Below are 12,586 nucleotides of genomic sequence, written 5' to 3'. Positions count from 1 at the left end.
TTTTGATAACCATTATTTCCTGAGAAAATATGTATTTTCTTATAAAATTATCTCTTTATATTTTAACCCAAAAATTAATGTAAATGAGATTTGGTCAGCGCACGGCCACTAATTATTAATTTATTTCAGACAAGCTGTGCTTATAAATATTTCAATAGTATCTAATAAATGTATACATATAAATATTTTCAACGGATAGTGCGCATTAATATAAAAAATAAACGTAAAAATTTTTGTTATACAAAAGTATCAACAATGCACCACTAATTCAATAATCAATTGAAGTTTATCATCATCGAATGTGACAGTTATTCTTCCATCGCTGTCATTATTGTATATGTATTATAAACTTACTTTCGTATCACTTTAATTCAAATTTGTATCCAGAACATATATTTGTACAAACAATATAGTAAATGTATTATTCCGATATCTCAAGGAATTGTATACATACTTTGAATGGTTTAAATACTTATATTTTTATTTCGTATTTTATAAGATGTTGAAAAACATTCATTGCATTTATAAATATTTATATAATAGTAATTTCACATATTACCAATTGCTTTAAACATAATGTATTCATTTAAAAATATATTTTATTTCATAACTACAGTAAACAAAAATAAATGAAACTTTTGAATAAATATAGATTAAGTGTAAAATTCTATAGAATTTACTTAATATTTAGAGTTAAAAATAAATAATCTCATACCTTTTTGTTATTAAAAAATTAGGAAATTGGATACAAATTTGAATAGCATTAAAATAATTTAAAATGGGCCTAGGTTTTATAAAATTTCCTTTGTCATCATTAGAATTCTTAGTATTAAGCATTAAATTGTATTAAACATTAAGATGAGAATGAGAATTGTGTATGAGGCTGTGAATGGTGATGTGTGTTTGATCTTATTATATAAACATTATAGAATTAACACATACCTATTACCTCTTCACTGAAATTACAGTACAATGCAAATCTTGCAGTTTTTAATTTTTTAAACATTCATAAAGGTCATTCTTTATTTTTCATATATGTACAAAGCATTGTTCATAAGTCATCGGCAGTGCATTGTTACTGTTTCAGCTTCATGAAATTTAATTTGATATTTCTTGAAATAATTTATAAGTTCAAATTGTTTTGAATTATATTATATTTTATCTTATAGTATTATTATCAAACATTTGCTTCTATAAGTATTTAATTGCATAGTACTGCAATTTTTTCAAACAGGTTATAGACTACAAAATATACATATTCTGATGAAAAAAACCAATTAATCAGTGCTATTCATCTGTCAATCTGTGAGACATAAGTGACGCATTGTAACGGTTCTATAATAAAACAAATTAAGTAAAATGGTATGTATTTAATAAGATATAGTTACAAATATCAAAATTAACGTCTTTTAAAATTTGATCTACTATCCTTTTTTCCTATGTTTAAACTTTTTGCACTTTTTCTTTTACTTTGATTTTTTTTAACATTTGCCCTAAAATAAATAAAATAGTTATTTATAAAAGCATTATTATGTATGTCTCTAAATATAATATAATGATATGTAATATTTTATTTTACCTTACTTTAATAAAATATACTTACTCGTAACGCATTTTTTTCACAGCTTTCTTGCTTGTATTTGTTAAGTCAGCAGCAAATGAAGATTTTGGCCGTTTTAGCGATGCTGAAATCGAATTGAGATTATAGAAAAAAAAAATAAGATCCAATCTTTCTTAATTAAAATGAATAATTTACTAGATAAATAAATTACTAGAACTTACCTTTTCTATTAGATGAAAATTTATCATTCTCTACAACTGTCCGGATTTTATTTTGTTTGTTCTTTTTCTTAGCTAGTCTCGCTTGGTATGCTGCAATTTTTTCTAATTCTTTTTTGGCTCTATCCTCTGCTGTTTCCTGTTTAGGTTCTTTAGATCTCTTTTTCTTTTCTTCAATTATGTTTGATGGCTCCTTGTTTTGTTTCTGCCCTTTATTTGTGTTTAGTTTTTCAGTCAATGATAATTTCTCTAAAAATGATATAAATTATTTTGATAATGTGTACATGTATTCCATGTGAAATTTTGAATAGCTACAATTTCAAATACGAAAATTAATGGATTGAAAATTACCTTTTTCTTCTTTTCTTTCTTTCTGAGTTTGGAACCAAGTTCTTTGAGTGCCTTTATTACTTTCATTTTTTAATAATTTTTCTGCTCGATTTGCTTGATTTTCTATCTTAGCTAATTCCCTTTCATTTCGTTCTTCTTCTAAAATTTTATTTACATCGGTTTCAAGAGACTGTAATTTTTTAGAATATTTGTCGATTATATCAGGAAGTATTATTCGATTCTTTACTGGATTTTTTGCATTTTTAATAATTTCTTTAACCAAAGAACGTTCTTGTTCCCCAGCTAGTGATACTGACACTCCAACACGACCAGCTCTAGCTGTTCTCCCAACTCTAACAAATAAATAAATAAAGCAATTAATTTTTTTTATATTGGGTACTTGTAAAAATTCACAATCAAATTAAATATTGATACCTATGAATGTAATGTTGCATGGTAACTGGCATTACGAAATTAATTACGGTTTTTACCCCACTAATATCTAAACCTCTTGCAGCAACATCTGTTGCTAATAAAATATCTATTTCTTCATTTTTAAATTTTGTTAAATTTTCTAGACGTTGTGGTTGTGTAAGATTACCATGAAGTTCTCCTACCTATCAAATTATATATAATAATGATTTAAAAGATTACCTTTTACTTTTTACTACAAACTTCAATATACTTTAATATTTATTAGAATAAATTATATTTTAAATACCTTGATGCCTAATAACCCTAATAAAATGTGTAATCTATGAGCTTGTTTTTTTGTTTGCACAAAGACCATGACATGATCATGAAAGGTTCTACAAATTAGGGCTGCCAAAATTGCTTCACGATCTCCTTCTCTTTCTTTTCGTATCCTATATTAAAAGTATATAAAAGATGAATATATACATACATTAAACAAGAACATAAACATGATCAATTAATTGCATAAGATATAATTTTACCGAATAAATTCTTGGCGTAAATTAAAAGCAACGTCTTGATTGCTATCTACAAAAACTTTAACTGGTTTATCTAAAGATACAGCAGCCAAATCTTTCACTTCTTCAGTCATAGTAGCTGAGAATAAAATTGTTTGTCTGCTTCTTGAACATTGTTTTACTATGTACTTCATCTGTTCTGCAAAGTATTCATCTAACATCCTTATAAATAAAAAAGTATATGTATATAATCTTCCAGTTATAAATTAATAAAAGGAATATAAAGCAAATATTCTTTTTTCATTTACCTATCTGCCTCATCTAATATAAGCACTTCAATGCTGTCTAATGAAAACGATGGCGTATTTCTTAAATGATCAATTAATCTTCCTGGAGTAGCTATTACTATATCTGGATTCTTCCTTAATACAGCCTCCTAATTTTAAAGTAGTAGTAAATTAATAAAGGATTATTTCTTAGTATAGTGTTCATTTACTAATATTTAAGTTTTTCACAATATATCAACATACTTGAACTTTCACATCTAAACCACCAACAGATAATCCTACTTCAATTGTTGTAAATTGAGATAACTGTTTTGTAACTTGATACACTTGCACACCAAGTTCTCTTGTTGGAACAAGTACAAGAACACGAGAAATAGAAGGACCATCTAATGGCCTATATAATAATCTTTCTAGTGTTGGTAACATATAAGCTGCAGTTTTACCAGTACCTGTAGCAGCACAACCACATATATCACGACCCATTAATGCAACAGGGATGGTAGCAGCTTGTATAGGTGTTGGATGCACAAAATTCATGGCTGTTATAGCCTTTAAAGAATATGTATTATGAATTAGATATTATATTAATATATATATTAATAATCAAATACTAACTTAAAATCTATGTAACATAATATATTGATATACAATACCTTTAATAAAGGACGCGACAAATTCATTTGGTAAAATGTTGCATGAGTTTCTATATTTGAATATTCCTCAAAGTTAATTGTTTCTTCATCATTTTCTTTAACAACCACTTTCTTTTTGCTTTTCTTTTCTTTAGTTTTAAATATATCTAAAATAAAACATTTATATTTCTTTAATCAAGTTTACATTATAAAGGAAAAAATATTGTTACCTTTTCTAAGCTCGTCTTCTGATAAAGATAGTTCATCATCTTCTTTTTTAATTTCAGATAAGTCTATATTGGATTCGTTATCTATTTCATTCTGAAGAAAGAATATATAAATGTAACGTAATTGTTGTATATGTAATTGAAACAACTAAATATATAAAGAGAAATAACATCAAAGTTATATATGTATATATATGTACTTGTATTTTAGATTCGGATCCTCTTTTAATTCTTTTAATTTTATCATCAAGTTTTGTCTTAGCTTTTCGTTTAATATACTTGTTTAAGTCATTCCATGTGTCTTTATTGTAATCGGAAATATCATTTACAAATTGAAAATTGTTATCGAAATCCTTATTTTCCTTTTTCTTTTGTTTCCTAGGCTGAAACTACATTAATTCGGAAATTTTTATTTTTCCAAAATAAGAATCATACAGTAAACAATCATCTTTCTAATTGAGTAAAGTTGTACTATTTAACCTAATATAATTTGTTAAATTATGTCTTACATCATCTTCGACATCAGAATCTTCAGAGAAATTTGGCACTTCCTGATCATCTTCGATTGTTTTTATTAAATCACAATTAGTATCCATTTTCAACAACAAATACACATATTACAAAACCATGCACAATTCCTAATACTTCAACCACGTGGAACATCTACTGTATATATGTAAGTATGTAGTAACATCTCTCTATATGTATATATATATGGATGTATATGTATATGTATATATATATATATATACATAATACCGATATATACCGATACGAATTAGAAAATTATAATTATATAAGTTTCCACTAATAATATCATAAACAAATTATAACGAAATACGTATAATATGTATAGCTTATTATTCATTAAATTAGCATCTTAATTTCAAATATACACTAATGGCATATGAATTCAATTTGTTGAATCTATTATACGCAATTTTATGATTTCATTTTAGCTCTTATACTCAACATAAAAAGATGTATAAAATATGTGATATTGAAATATTATATAATAATAGGATAAATTTGAGTATCAAATAATTTGTATTAGAAGAGGTATTAGCAGGTATTAGTAATTTCAGTTTTAGTAACTTTAATTTTCTCACATTGGATGAACAGCATGCTTATTCTTATTACAGCGTTATTACAGCGTAATATTGGCGCGAAACTTCTTCTTATGTTATACGTTTCTTTTCGATTCCACGTTTCGCACATTATTGGACTAACTTTAACGCGAGTGATTGAATGATTGAGTGATATTACCATGGGCATTTTAGGTTTATCAAAATTAATAGCAGATATAGCACCAAGTGCTATTAAAGAACAAGAATTAAAGCACTATTTTGGTATGTAGATAATCAGGATAATTCGGAATTTTGAATCATTTAATTATCAAAATTAATTATGAAAGGAATATTTTACATTTTCACTTTCCATTCTAGGTCGTAAAGTAGCCATAGATGCGTCTATGTGTTTATATCAATTTCTTATTGCAGTACGGAGCGAAGGAGCTCAGCTTACATCTGTAAATGGTGAAACAACAAGGTATATATTTTGACAAATAATTACATATGAATACATATTTTGTATTACTTTAATATTTTTTATATTATAGTCATTTAATGGGTACATTTTATCGAACAATACGTTTAGTAGAGCAAGGAATAAAGCCTGTATATGTGTTTGATGGAAAACCACCGAACCTAAAAGGTGGAGAATTAGCAAAACGTGCTGAAAGAAGAGACGAAACACAGAAGTTGTTACAAGCAGCAGAGGAAGCTGGTATTTCTAAATATTAGATTATTTCATGTTAAAAATGATTTGTGTTTTTTCTTCATTTGATTTATTATATAGAATGTCTGGTAACCATAAGTTATCACAGTACAGTTGAATGGAAGGTGATTCTACATTAAAAGCTAAATTGAAAATATACAATAAATGTTTTTCATATGATGCTTTCTTTCTGGGAAAGTTTTGAAATCAAGTTTGAAAATTTGACAAGTATACTTGGATTAATTTCAGGTTGAACAGGAGTCAAACTGCACGTAAAAATAGAACAAAAATATAGCTTTGCTTTTGAGAAAAGTAGATTTAAAAATGTATCACGTGTATGCACTGGACCAGTTCTTTACTAAACATGTTCAAACTTTATTTTCTTGTAAATGGGGCATATTCCTTTAAATGGAAAAATTCCATTTCACATTTTTGCCTTATTTTCGCATGTAGAATAACCTGCTACTGATTATTTATTCATACTTAGTTGATACTTAGTGAAATTCAAGTATACTCAACAAAATTTCAAGCTTGACTTCCTCGGAAACAAAGCGTTATATGAAAAAATTTTATTGTGTACTATCAACTTATTTTTTCACGTATAATGACTTCTTATAATCAGGGTCTTCTTAGGTCACAGTTTTGAATTGTACCACCAGTTGCAGAACACCCTGTATATGATAATTACGTCAATTTATATATCATATTAAAAACTTTTGTCATTTTCTAGGAAACGCAAAGGATATAGAGAAATTTAACAGAAGATTAGTAAAAGTTACAAAAGAGCATGCAGAAGAGGCTAAACAGTTATTGCAATTAATGGGCATTCCTTACATTGATGTAGGTAAAACAAGGCGTTATAAATTTTACTGTAATACATACATTGATTTTATAGGCTCCGTGTGAAGCAGAAGCTCAATGTGCTGCTTTGGTAAAGGCTGGTAAGGTCTTTGCAACCGCTACAGAAGATATGGATGCGCTTACTTTTGGATGCAATATTTTACTCAGGCGATTAACATTTAGCGAAGCAAGAAAGATGCCTGTACAGGAATTTCATTTTGATAAAGTATTAGAAGACCTTGGATTAAATCATGATGAAGTATGTAAGATCGATACCTTTATTGTATACAAGATATAAATAAAAATATTTATTTTCTGGCCATTAATAACTTGTTATTTCTGCTTATTTACAGTTCATTGATCTTTGTATAATGTTAGGTTGTGATTATACAAGTAGCATTAAAGGAGTTGGACCAAAAAGAGCTATAGAGTTAATTAAAACACATAGGTCACTTGAAAAAATTATTGAAAACTTGGATACTAAGAAGTTTTCCATTCCTGAAGACTGGAATTATAAAGAAGCTCGATTATTATTTCAAGAACCTGAAGTAACAGATCCTGAAACAATTGATGTAAGTATAACATTCTATGTATAGTATAACATTTGTAAATGATTGGAAATATTTATAAGCATTTTAATTTTTGCATAAGCTGAAATGGACAGAACCAAATGAGGAAGAGTTAGTAAAATATTTATGTGGCGATAAGCAATTTAATGAGGAAAGAGTAAGGAATGGTGCAAAAAAATTATATAAAGCACGAAATACTTCCACTCAAGGAAGGCTAGATACATTCTTTAAAGTATTACCAAATCCAAATCCTCCAAAGCGTAAAGTAAATATAAATAACGGTTTTTAAGATTACACATTTTTTTTTAATCTACTAAATTTATGATATTTTAAAACAGGCAGAAGACACAAAGGGAGCTGCTAAAAAAAATAAGAAAGGAACAACAGGAAAACCACGTGGAAGGCAGCCAAAATAATTGTTCAAAGTACTCATACTTTTTTCATTTTTATGAGTGCTATATACTGAATCATTCATAATATTCAACATATAAAGTCATTATAAATAATTCTGAATGCATTTAGATAGTTTCATATTTATTTCATAAAATAAATTATAGACATTGGAGTAATATTTTTCATTTTACATATATCGTCCAATATTTATGGCTTAACTTGTACACCCTGTTACATAATTCCTTTCCATTTATGTATTCTAGTAAATTACAATTTGGAACTATATGAATTATGTAATTACGTATATAAAGTAAATTTTATTACAATATTTATTCAGTCTTGGTTTTTGCACCATGTGTATTTATTGTACAGTTTTATTAGGTGTATAGAAATTATTTTAATGTTGGACGGTATTTGGCAGTGATAGGAGATAGGGATGTTGTTTATAGTATGTATTGATAAAAGAAACTGCGATATTTATATAACTGAAAACTTTTATACATATAATATTCAATCGTCACTGAAATGTTATTATAGTACTGCCGATAGCATTGGGATCTAATATATGATACAATGCTTGTTCAATATTATGAGGTCCATACACCCTGTCTACAACCATCTGTAATTGATCAGCATCAACTAAATCGCATAGTGCTTGTAAGTATGTTGCGTTAATCTTTGAACCTTCTTTCCATTGATGCATATTAAATCCAAGCACGTACTAGAATAAATATCGAATTTGAAATCAAATTGAACAATAGAAAAATACTACGTATATAATTTCATTTACCTGTATTAGTAACTTTATTCGTACACATCCAGCAAATATGCTTCCAAATACAAGACCTAACGAGTCAGACGTTAATTGTTCGGGAACTGTAGAGACATAAAAGCCATAAGATGCTAAGTGCTGCTTTAGTATACGTTCATTAATTGGTTGACCCCCGGTATAAAATATAGTATCAAATCTAAAAATTTATTGATCGCTTAACACAAGTAAATTTAATATATCGTTAAATAATTGTTATATTGAACGTACTTATCATGTAATTGTAACTCTTTTTCTATATCTGAATTGTCTAATGGTATAACATTGTCTGCTCCTAAAGCTTTTGATACAGGAATTGCATTCTGTTTACACATTGTAACTACATGTCCACCCCATAGCTTAACTAATTGAGTTAAAATACAACCAACAGGTGTATTTCCACCATATATAAGTACTCTATAGGATATTTACTTTAAAAAGTAATTTCTATATACATATAATAATAAAACTATTTGTTTATCTGCAGTCGGACCCCCTATAACGCGGACTAAAAATAATACCACTGTCCCCGTACAATGTGATTAAGAGTTGAAAATGCAAAAATAGTTAATACTGTTGAGCGATAAGAAGGGGCTGTTTACAGTGTGTATCGTGGAACGTATGTTATTTTTTCATATTAAAAAAAGACTACAGATTTATTTAATTATAGTTTCTTGCGTTCTTGGATTCGAATAACGCGTAGTCCGTATAACACGGAAATATATCTCGCTTTATAGGGGGTCCTACTGCAATTATTTATACCGTTTCCCTTTCGCATTGCCTTCCTGGATCGCAGATCTATTAACTAAAGCATCCCAGGCTAAACATCCATTGTAGGGAAGACTCGCAGATGCTTCAAAGGTAAAAAGTTTCGGTCGTTTAACTACTTGAGTTTCTGGGACAACTATGTATTCTGCCATTGTACCAGGAGCCCACGAAGGTACAGCTAAGAGCACTTCATCTCCAATGTCAAAATTAATAACACTTTGTCCTATACCTATCACTATTCCAGTACAATCTCTGCCTAATGTTACTGGGAGTTCTTTGTGTTTCTGAAAATGAATAAGTAACGCAACTTAAATATAAGTAATACGATAAAATGGAGCATTTTAATTTACGTACACCGGAATTGAGGAGTCTTCTGTAAATTTTGGAATAACCATAACAAATTTTTGTGTCAACAACATTAACAGAAGCTGCTTTAACTTGTACTAATAATTCGTTAGATCTTTCGATCATAGGCATTTCAGCATCGTCTATCATGGACACACCCTATATCGTTTATAATAAAAATATATTTGCTTTAGTAATATTGCTTCAGTTATATACTTACATTATTTAGTTGCATCAACTTAAGATTATATATTTTTTTACGCGTCAATGTAACTTAATATAATACCTCGATACCAATGTAATGGTGACATATTATAGCTTTTATACGATGCATATGATGAGATACGTGCCCCCAATTAACTCCAGCATAATAACCAAGTAAAGTACCAACAACTAAACCTGTCAGACTAAACGCAAGTTCCCTTTTGGACGCTAGAAGAAGAATTATATTTTCATTTTTTTCCAATTAATATTAATATTAAATAACGAAACATTAAAATTTATTTTGCTACCTCCGTTAGTATATAAGCTTTTTATTTGTCTGTAAAGTATTCTGACATTAAAATGTGTATTATAGTATCGATGTTGTATTTGTTCCCAAGCATTTTCAATCCAAATAAGTATATGTTGTACAATGTCTTTGACATTTTGCATCGTTTGGTTCTCATATAATTCGTAAAAAATTTGACGTGCTTGAGTCAACCATGTTATGACCCATTGTTGTCCTTGTTGTGCAAATAACGATGTTTGAATCTTCTCGCCAACAAAAAATTTAACATATAATATCGAAGATGAAGAGCCGAACGTCAATTATATTTCATTTCTTTGGAAACTGATATGACAAATAATCGATAGTGATATATCTTTTAATTTATTTATAAATTAAAAGAAAAAGGAAGATAAAACAGCTGATAATTTTGATGAAAAATTACAATTACCTGAAGTGTCTCGACCTGATTCGATAGATGAAACCAAATTTCATCCATGATTTTGTAAACAACTGGTTTGACAGTTCAGATCTAATATATCATTTTATATCGCACACTGTTACAACGACCGGTTAGCTGAAGATGCAGCACAGTAGTTATATAAATAAACGATTAACACATTTCGTATAACTCAAAATAGATACCAAGTTTCTATTTCAAAGTGTGACTGCGAAAACATTGGAAGTTATAGTTTTCAAATCGCTACGTTATGCATTATGTAAACGTCGTCGCCTCGATCACGAGGCGACTTGGAAAGGGATTTTATAAGGAATGATAACAATTGATGAAACGCCGTTTGCTGTCGAACGAGATAGGTTAACTCGAGTCGCATAAATTTAACGCAAATTCGTTTGTTTTCTGTGTGATATAACTCGTACGACGATTGTTATGAAATTTTGTCACGTGAGATAAAAGCACGAGAGTGCTTAATGCTAGCGAAATCTCGCAGTTTATTGCTAAAAAATGGTTTTATTTTTGTCAACAGGATAAAAAGTAACGCGATAAACAAAGATTATTTTAAAACGAAAATTTTGGTATTCATATATACACGTATGATAAAAGATTTATTTATACTAGTTGATTGTGTAACATTAATGTTTTGACACAATTTTCTAAAGCGTCAAATATTTGTTTGTAAGGAAATTATTTGTGTTTTGATTTTATATAATGTATTTTACAGATTATAAAGTTGACTTTTAAAGAGAAACAGTTTGAATATGTTATACAATTATATCGTATATGTGTGAGTATATCATACCTTGTTAAAGTTTCAGTTACTAATTTGCATATTTTTCACAATACATTTTTTTATGGTTGTTGAATGAACAACGATCGTGCGATCAGTACGTATCATACATGTTCTCGCAATTACTCGTTACTTCTGACACAGATCATGGCATGACACAGATCAGCGCATAGGTATTTTAAATATCTTTAAAGTGACATACTTTATCGATCAGTAAATTTTAGATCAAAGCTCAGTCGATAATATTATCAGTATAGTTATCGATATAGTCGTGTTTTATCGTTCATTGATAAAGTCGAATCGCGGTAAGATCAACGATTAGTATGGTAGGGCACTGTGCTAGAGTCCTGTATCAAGTCCTGAGTCAATGGCACAGTCGGTACCATGGAGTCGGTGGTATGGATGAAGCTGCGGTTGGTAAAGTAGTTACGTGTATTTTTAAAGCATTTTTAAATTGTTCATTAGATGGCAATATTTTAGTTTTGTATAGAATTGTTTGCACAGAATTTATATAATCCCGGTTGGAACGTAAAAAGTAATCATTACTCTAACTGTATAGGAAACTAGATATTTTAAAAGATACCAAAAAGCAGATTTGTAATTTAATACTGCTCGTATAACGTACGAACGTTAATCGAAAGACTAAAAATATACTTTCACCAATTATAGCTATATTTCTATATTTTTCTATTTTTTTCTTTATTTTACTTTTTTTTATGCGTTTCATTTCCGTAATCGTTATCCGCGTAATTACGCAATCTCTTTGTCCCTCGAATCTTCCTTATTCTTTGTACGAAAAAATTAGCAATTCGGCAAGAAAAATGTTTTATGTCTCTTTTATCTCAACAATGTGTTCATATATATGCAGAAATACCGAACACGTTAATATTCGAATGTTATATTACGCATTGTAAAATGCTGATCGAATCGTGCGAAATCGTTGGATCGGGCGGAAGGAGCGGGTTCTCGAACGTTTCCAAAGATCGTTTTCGACATGTACCTACGCGTTCTACGTGTGTTTCACACGGTGAGTTCAAGGCTCGTGGCACATTAGCAAGTTGGTAGCCGTCCAGGCACGTCCTTCTGAATGAGTCCTGGCCGCTTTCCAGCGAGCAACCTATCCTTTTACGGGATATCACGGTGGCCGGCTACTGAAACTCGTCGAA

The 12,586-nt window shown here is 29.0% G+C and overlaps 3 protein-coding genes across 5 annotated transcripts; 1 reads left to right on the top strand and 2 right to left on the bottom strand.

Moving 5' to 3' along the window:
* Positions 1-1,355: 1,355 nt before the first annotated feature.
* Rs1 (Dead-box helicase Rs1) lies at positions 1,356-4,872 on the bottom strand. The gene is made up of 13 exons (XM_033348047.2): positions 4,697-4,872; positions 4,388-4,576; positions 4,191-4,281; positions 3,982-4,127; positions 3,572-3,877; positions 3,350-3,477; positions 3,066-3,263; positions 2,831-2,975; positions 2,545-2,726; positions 2,131-2,462; positions 1,783-2,028; positions 1,604-1,685; positions 1,356-1,493 (listed from the first exon to the last, which is right to left on the bottom strand). Exons 1-13 carry the CDS (start codon positions 4,781-4,783, stop codon positions 1,400-1,402), a joined length of 2,226 nt encoding a protein of 741 aa, XP_033203938.1. The 5' UTR covers positions 4,784-4,872; the 3' UTR covers positions 1,356-1,399.
* A 447-nt stretch (positions 4,873-5,319) lies between these two features.
* On the top strand, positions 5,320-9,525 carry Fen1 (Flap structure-specific endonuclease 1). Its single transcript, XM_033341956.2, has 9 exons — positions 5,320-5,536; positions 5,633-5,735; positions 5,806-5,972; positions 6,694-6,803; positions 6,859-7,062; positions 7,157-7,375; positions 7,455-7,637; positions 7,711-7,797; positions 8,303-9,525. Exons 1-8 carry the CDS (start codon positions 5,455-5,457, stop codon positions 7,786-7,788), a joined length of 1,146 nt encoding a protein of 381 aa, XP_033197847.1. The 5' UTR covers positions 5,320-5,454; the 3' UTR covers positions 7,789-7,797; positions 8,303-9,525.
* LOC117160869 (NAD(P)H oxidoreductase RTN4IP1, mitochondrial) lies at positions 8,242-11,587 on the bottom strand. 3 transcript variants are annotated; one of them, XM_033341943.2, is made up of 9 exons: positions 11,433-11,587; positions 10,625-10,750; positions 10,199-10,439; positions 9,973-10,118; positions 9,696-9,845; positions 9,336-9,625; positions 8,805-8,990; positions 8,556-8,733; positions 8,242-8,486 (listed from the first exon to the last, which is right to left on the bottom strand). In XM_033341943.2, the coding sequence occupies exons 2-9, from the start codon at positions 10,670-10,672 to the stop codon at positions 8,283-8,285; spliced, it is 1,443 nt and encodes a 480-aa protein (XP_033197834.2). In that variant the 5' UTR covers positions 10,673-10,750; positions 11,433-11,587; the 3' UTR covers positions 8,242-8,282. The 3 variants fall into 3 exon arrangements, with proteins under 3 accessions (XP_033197834.2, XP_033197828.2, XP_076479823.1); XM_033341937.2 differs by having other exon boundaries at positions 10,625-10,841; positions 11,433-11,572; XM_076623708.1 differs by lacking the exon at positions 10,625-10,750 and having other exon boundaries at positions 11,433-11,571.
* Positions 11,588-12,586: the final 999 nt, after the last annotated feature.

The sequence above is a fragment of the Bombus vancouverensis genome, chromosome 13, assembly GCF_051014615.1.
Source record: "Bombus vancouverensis nearcticus chromosome 13, iyBomVanc1_principal, whole genome shotgun sequence".
NCBI classification, from domain to species: domain Eukaryota; kingdom Metazoa; phylum Arthropoda; class Insecta; order Hymenoptera; family Apidae; genus Bombus; species Bombus vancouverensis.
The sequence above is the reverse complement of the archived record's forward strand: the minus strand, read 5'-3'. Positions and strand labels throughout refer to the sequence as shown.